Genomic DNA, 8,133 nt, shown 5'->3' with positions numbered 1-8,133 from the left:
CCCCAAATCAAAATTTCAGACAAAAAATTATTCAGGCTGATATATCTTTGTTATATTGAGTGTATATTATGTTAGAACTAACAAGGAAAAGCTGATATTAACAATTATTTGGAGGGGGCTAACCTGTCATCAGCCCCCCCTTCAACAACAAAAAATTGGACAAAAGTTATTTAATTTGATAGATATTTCTTAGATCAGATATGATCAGTCAGTTGTTTTGTTAGATCTAACATAATTACATATTGGCATAGCTCTTATAGTTATATAAAAGTTGACATTAATAATTATATTGTAGGAGCCTCTATGTATTGATTATGGAGTGCCAACCCATCATAGCCAGGCTAGCTCCCCAAATCAAAATCTGAGACAAAAAAATAATTTAGGCTAATAGACTTTTGATAGATCAGGTTAAATCAAGCTTTTATCACATAAGATTTAAAATGTAAACAATTGTATAAATAATTACAGTATATTGTAATATATGTAATAGTACAACAAATACATTGCTATATTTCACCTAGATTACGAGTTTTGCGTTACGGCTTTTAACGCTGAAAAAATGGCAATTTCAGCGTAAAAGCAGTAACGCAGCTATTGCGAGTCGTGTCGGTATAGCTATACCGCCAACATTTTAGCCTCTAACGCAACGTCCATTTCATAGCGCCAGTATTACAGGTTGTGCGGTAAGGCTAAAAATATTGCGTTACAGCCTATACTGACACAATCCATAACGCCATCTGAAACCAGTAGTTATGAGTTTTGTGTAACAAAAATGTCTCACAAAACTCATAACTAAAGTGTTACTAAGTACACTAACACCCATAAACTACCTATTAACCCCTAAACCACCACCCTCCTGCATTGCAAAAACACTATATTAAACCTATTAACCCCTAATCTGCTGCCCATCCACATTGCAACTATTAAATACATTTATTAACCCCTAATCTGCCGCTCCCGACATCGCTGGCACTAATAAAAATGATTAACCCCCTATTCTGCCACTTCCCAACATCACCATCACTATAATAAAATTAACCCCTATTCCACCGCTCCCCGACATCGCTGACACTATAATAAAGCTATTAACCCCTAAACCTCTGGCCTCCCACATCTCCACAACTAAATAAACCTATTAACCCCTAAACCGCCAGCCCCCCACAACTCAAAACACTTAATTGAACTATTCACCCCTAAACCTAACACTCCCCTAACTTTAAATTAAAATTACAATATAACTATATTTAAATAAATAAAAACTTACCTGTGAAATAAAAATAAACCTACCATTAAACTATAAATTAACCTAACCTTACCAATTAAAAAATCTAAATTACAAATTAAAAAAAAAACCTAACACTACGAGAAAAATTAAAAAATCTAAAATTACAAAAAATAATAAACACTAAATTACGAAAAATAAAAACCACTAAGCTTACAAAAAATAATAAACAAAATTATCAAAAATAATAAACAAAATTATCAAAAATAAAAACAAATTACATCTAATCTAATAGCCCTATAAAAATAAAACAGCCCCCCCAATATAAAAACATCCCCTAACCTACAATAAACTACCAATAGCCCTTTAAAGGGTCTTTTGTAGGGCATTGCCCTAAGTTAAACAGCTCTTTTGCCTTTAAAAAAATACAAAGTCCCCCAACAGTAAAACCAACCCCCCAAAATAAAAAACCTAACTCTAAAAAATACTAAGGCTATGCCCATACAAATGCCCCTTTAGGGGGCAATGGGTAGCTTAGGTTTATTAGAGTTAGGTTTTATTATTTTGGGGGACTTTTTTTTTACAGGTAAAAGAGCTGTTTAACTTGGGGCAATGCCCTTTTAAGGGTTATTGGTAGTTAATTGTAGGCTAGGGGGTGTTTTTATTTTGGGGGGGGCTTTTTATTTTTATAGGGCTATTAGATTAGGTGTAATTGTTTTTATTTTTGATAATCGTAGGTGTTTTCTAACACTCTCTTCCCATTGATATCTATGGGGGAAAGTGTGCACGAGCACGTCAAAGCAGCCCTTTGCGGAGTTTAACTCCACCATATCGCACGCACATGGAGGCATTTCAGTAACTCGTAATGGCAGCGCTATGGAGGGCGAAATAACACAAATTTTTTGTATTCGTTTCGCACCCTGTTTAGCGCAAACCTCAGAATCTAGGTGTTTGTTAGATAAGGTATGGTCAATCAGCTTGTTTTCTATTTCTAACCGGAGGGCTTCAAACTTCCACTAGTCCATCAATCCTGGGCGTTGAGGAAAATAGAGAGTAGAAAAAAACTTTTTTCCATTGACTACAGTGATATATATATATATATATATATATATAATTATTTATATATATATATTTATATATATATTTATATGTTTGTGTGTGTATATATATATCTATCTATACACACATTTATCGTTACATGTTATGTACTTAAATACTGTACAGTTAAATCTGAAATTCTCATAAACCTCACTAGAAAAAAAAGTATCTTCTGATATTTCATGTACCTTCTTGTTTGTCTTCTAAGAGCTATTTTAATTCTGTACAGGACGTATAGGAGCACCTTTTACTGCTACTTATTGTGCATCCAAGTTTGCACTGGAAGGATTTTACAGCTCGCTTCGTAGAGAGTTTTCACTGCGTGACCAGAATGTATCTGTGACCGTGGCTGTGCTGGGTTATATTGATACAGGTGAGCACATGGATCTAAGGGAGAATCTCTAAGGGGCAAAAATCTTTATTGTAGCCCAGATTCTCACAGATGTCATATGATCAATATGGAAGATGTTAAGTGGGGAACATCTGGATATTTAAATAAGAATAAGCAAGAATGACAAATAGCTAGTAATGGCCTTTTTAGTAATGACCCTGACATGTAAAGCTATCTGGTAACCTTTGTTAGCAGCTACATTTTATAGTTTAGAGCTAACACTGATTTCCCGTTTCAAAATAGCACAGTTGGAAACAGAGTAAAAAAAATTAAACTTTCTTTTCTTTATCAGCTATAAATGAATCAAGTACAGTCTCCTTATTAGAATCAGTGGTACAAGATTATGATAAATGACTGATGCCTAAAATACTGTTTTCTATTCATCCAAAAGCCTGACCTAAATAGCCATGGGCAATGTTCCCTCTTGTTTTTTTGAGCACTGTGCATTTTTTTTTTTACCTGTGCTATTTATGCTCATGTAACTAAAATGTGTTTGCACTTGATTTTTGAGTATAGTCAAACATGAAAAAAAGTTGTATAGGTAATAACACACTTACACAAACTCGCACATAGACATTCACAAACTCATATACTTTTCTCACACAAACATTTACACTCACAAACAAATAAACTCACTCACCCACACTCACAAAAAACACAACACACACACATTATTTTACAAACACTCTCTTGCGCTCACAAACACAAAAACACATAATCTCTCACTCTCTCACAAACACCCTCATACAAATTCAGTCTCTCACACATACACTCACACTCTCTCTCACATATACATGCATACACACACTCACAAAAACACACTCACTTTCTCACAACAAACACTCACATATGCACCCTCATAATCTCACAAACACACATATTTTTGCAAACTCTCACAAAAAAACACACATTCTCGCTTACAATCAATCTCACAAACACTCTCTCTCTTTCTCTCTCTCTCTCTCACATACATACTTACACACTCACAAAAACACACACATTTTCTCATAAACACACTCTCATGCATGCAGCCATGCTCACTCTCTCATACATACTTAAACACTCAAAATCTCAAAAAAACACACACAAAAAACATTCTCACACACTTATTCTCTCACTCTCACAAACACTTTCTCTCACATACACTCTCACAAACACACTTTCACAAATGCATATTCTTTCATACATACATACACACTCACATTCTCACAAAAAAGACGCACATTCTCACACACGCACACGCTCTCACACACGCACACACTCTCACACACACATACATACTCTAACGCATACATACTTAAACACTTTCACAAAAACACACTCACATTCTCTCACAAACACACTCTCACAAAAGCAGTCTCACAAACATGCAGACTCTTACAAAAATACACTCATACATTTATATACATTTATACACATATACACTCATATAAAAATACACACACATGCACTCAATTACACTCACTCATATATACATACACACACAAACACTCATACCTACACTCATACACATGCACTCATAGATAGACAAACACACACTTTCCTACTTTGAAAGTCACATAAGTAAAACGTTATTAATAATGTTCATTCAGAGATGAGTAAATCAACATGACCCCAATTATTTTACTTGTCATAAGGATAAAATACAGTGTGTTATACTGTGACACTTGATGAATTTGTTTGATATTTGCCACTTGTTTAGCCTTGTCAGCTGCAGATGTTAAAACGTAACTTCTGTAATGAACAAAATAAGGTCCCACAGAAATAAGGAACAGTTTGGTCCAGCTGTTTGCAGATGAAGGGAGAACAGTAAATCATATCATATTTAAAACAATCACCCTCTCAGTTTTGGGGATCCCCATTCCTGCTCTTCTGTCGCCTGTTCCTTTGCATTATCTCTGCAGGACCGCAGCAGAGACAGCTCAACCTGCAAAGCTGCCCCTCCTAAACAATTCCTGTCCTCTCAAAAAGCCTGTGCACTGCGCTCCGCAGGCGCCCGGGGGATTAGCCAATTTTGAATATTTTAAAATAAATAAATAAATACATAAAATGAACGTTTGACCACTAGTGTTAGCTCTGCTCTACACATAACTCCATGCTATTCCTCCCCTGAGTACCTAAGCTCTGTATTTAGCGCGGGTACTGCGGAGGTCAGGAAAACATATGTTAGCATAAAACAGAAAAAGATATATGCTGTTACTAAAACATTAAAACTTGTGGCTGACAGTTGTGCGCACTTTCTAAACACCCGTGCGCTAGGTTAGCACGGGTGTAGCAAATTACTGATTCTGTATAGGCATATAGAGGGGTTAAGAGGCGGCAAATGGCCCCCAGAGTTTTTACATCTAAGCATCAGCATAAACCTGAGTCACTCTTTTGATACCAGTGAACCACCATTTTTAAAATGATTTGCACCTTGTGTGTACAAAAAAAACACATTCTCCTGCTGCATGTTGCCACTGTATTTTTTTTTAGCCTACTGCATATATACACTTACATACACATTCCCTTAAAAAAATGACTGAAACTCTTTGGTTAAAATATCTCAATGCATTGGTTTGTCAGTTGGAAACCCCATTCTAAAAATGTTTTTTTTTTTTTCCCACCAACAGAAAGTGCTTTAAGGAAAGTTGGTGACAAAGTGACCATGGTGGCTTCGCCTAAAGAGGAATGTGCTTTTGAAGTGGTCAAAGCAGGTGTCCTGAGACAGCCGGAGCTGTTTTACCCATACTGGGGCATTAGGTTATTTGTCTTATTAAGAGATTGGGCTCCAGGGTTGGTGGGGAAAATACTAGATAAATTCTATGTCCTAGAAAATATAACACAATAAAAAGTGTTTGTATATATAACTGACTTATAGATTTTATGTAGGAAAATATGTCTATCTATCTATCTTATTCTGCCCTAAATGATGTTAAACTGCTGCACATTTTCAGTTTGTATTTACAGAAATATATATTTTTGCTTCAATAAATAGAATATCTACATTTTGTTTTCACCAGTTTTGTGGGTAAAAAAATTAATTCACTCAGAATTTTTTTTTATCTCTCTCTCTCTCTCTCTCTCTCTCTCTCTCTCTCTCTCTCTCTCTCTCTCTCTCTATATATATATATATATATATATATATATATATATATTATCTATATATATATATATATATATATATATATATATACATACCGTATATACTATATATATATATAGAGAGAGAGAGAGAGAGATGACTTGTAATATGAGTGCAAGAATAGAAACACTCAGTAGCCGTGTAAGCACTCAATAGTGCTAATTTCTTTGCATTAACGTATTCCCCAATAGAAGTCAATGGAGCAAAAAGTAGGAAAAAACTAACACCCTACTCGCGCACAAATCCGATTGCATATTCTCAAGTGCGCTATCCCGAAATGAAAATATTAATATTTCACATTCCAATGTTCTTCACATAGCAGAATATGTTCTATTTATTCATAAATACATATTTCTATATATATCTGCACACATATATATTTATATATATATATATACACACACATGATTATATATAGGTATAGGTGTACCAATACATAAAACATATTCTGCATATCTGCACACGTATGAATATATATATTCATACGTGTGCAGATATGCAGAATATGTTCTATGTATTGGTACAGCTATACCTATATATAATCATGTGTGTGTGTATATATATATATATATATATATATATATATATATATATATATATATACACAGTGCTTTTTTCGTAAAAAAAATGTGCCGGTACTCATTGATTTTTGATTGATATATTATGCTCAGTAACTTTGAGAAAAGCAAAGGTACAAAATTATTTACAATGCTTGATGTATTTTGCAGCCCCCACTTGTGAAAATATTAAAAATATTACTTTGTATGAATTGGCAGAAGTGGGTGTACTCAGTACCAGTGAGTACCAACACAAAAAAGTTCTGTGTGTATATATATATATATATATATATATATATATATATATATATATATATATATATACATTCACATATACAGTATATACATATATAGACATGTATATTTCTAATTTTCTCCTGTTATCAATTTTTCTTTGTTCTCTTGGTATTTTTATTTGGCTTACGAACCGGCCCATTATTGGTTCAGCAACTGGGTAGCGCTTGCTGATTGGTGGCTTCATTTAGACAGCAATCAGAAAGTGCTACCCATGTCTGAATAAAAAATGGGCTGGCTCCTAAGCTTACATTCTTGTTTTTTCAAAAAAAGATACCAAGAGAACGAAGAAAATTTGATAATAGGAGTAAATTAAAAAGGTGCTTAAAATTGCATCCTCTATCTGATTCATAAAATTTTAATTTTGACTAGACTATTCCTTTAATGCCCTTTGCCTGGCAATTTTTTTTTCTTCTAACAACTAAGACCTCATATCTTTGAGCCCTTATAACTTTTTTGTGCAATTTTTTTAAAAATAATTTTTCTTAGATAGTTTTATTATAAGTGTAACTGTACTTTGTAATGTATTTTTTATGTGTTTTGTGACACTTTTTTGTTCCATGAAACAGTTAACCAGATCTCTGAAGTTACGCTATCCTAACTTGCGTTAACTTCAATTGCACTCAATTGATTGCATTTACTTTCAACTTGTAATATAAGCACTACATCCGAAGCGCAAACAGCTGCGATAAAGCCAATATCGCTCCTGCTTAAAGGGACAGTCTAGTCAAAATTAAACTTTCATTATTCAGATAGGACATGTAATTTTAATCAACTTTTCAATTTACTTTTATCATCAAATTTGCTTTTTTCTCTTGGTATTCTTAGTTGAAACTAAACCTAGGTTGGCTCATATGCTAATTTCTAAGCCCTTGAGGGCTGCCTCTTATCACATGCTTTTTAAATTGCTTTTCATAACAAGAGACTTGATAGTTCATGTGGGCCATATAGATAACACTGTGTTCAGGCACAGAAAGTTATTAAAGATTTAGCACAACACAATGCTAAATGCAAGTCAATAGATAATAAATAGTCACAGTCATGTGATCAGGGGGCTGTCAGAAGGTTCTTAGATACAAGGTAATCACAGAGGTAAAACATATATTAATATATTTGTTGGTTATGCAAAACTGGGGAATGGGTAATAAAGGAATTTTTGTATATTTTAAAACAATAACAATTATATTGTAGAATGTCCCTTTAACTGTTAGCATGCCACTCGTATTATCTGCATGCCACTCGTAGATTATCTGGTCCTAAATGGGGTTCTTGTTGGGAATGTCAAACTTCCATGGACAGACTATTGTGTAGCAAATTAATTGGCACAGAAACTGGCTCACTCGATGTGTAGCTTTAAAGGGACACTGAACCCAATTTTTTTCTTTCATGATTAAGATAGAGCATGTAATTGTAAGCAACTTTCTAATTTACTCCTATTATAATTTTC

General features: G+C 33.9%; 1 protein-coding gene across 1 annotated transcript in view; it reads left to right on the top strand.

Annotated features, from left to right (window-relative positions):
- LOC128649021 (hydroxysteroid 11-beta-dehydrogenase 1-like protein A) overlaps positions 1-5,560 on the top strand; it is a 47,988-nt gene extending 42,428 nt beyond the window's left edge. The window contains exons 6-7 of the mRNA XM_053702052.1: positions 2,550-2,693; positions 5,324-5,560. Of these exons, the coding sequence (XP_053558027.1) occupies positions 2,550-2,693; positions 5,324-5,541 (362 nt within the window). The 3' untranslated portion in view covers positions 5,542-5,560. The remainder of the gene's footprint in view (positions 1-2,549; positions 2,694-5,323) is intronic.
- The last annotated feature ends 2,573 nt before the right edge of the window (positions 5,561-8,133 follow it).

Source organism: Bombina bombina, chromosome 2 (genome assembly GCF_027579735.1).
Source record: "Bombina bombina isolate aBomBom1 chromosome 2, aBomBom1.pri, whole genome shotgun sequence".
In the NCBI taxonomy this organism is placed as follows: domain Eukaryota; kingdom Metazoa; phylum Chordata; class Amphibia; order Anura; family Bombinatoridae; genus Bombina; species Bombina bombina.
This window is presented reverse-complemented; position numbering and strand designations above follow the sequence as displayed.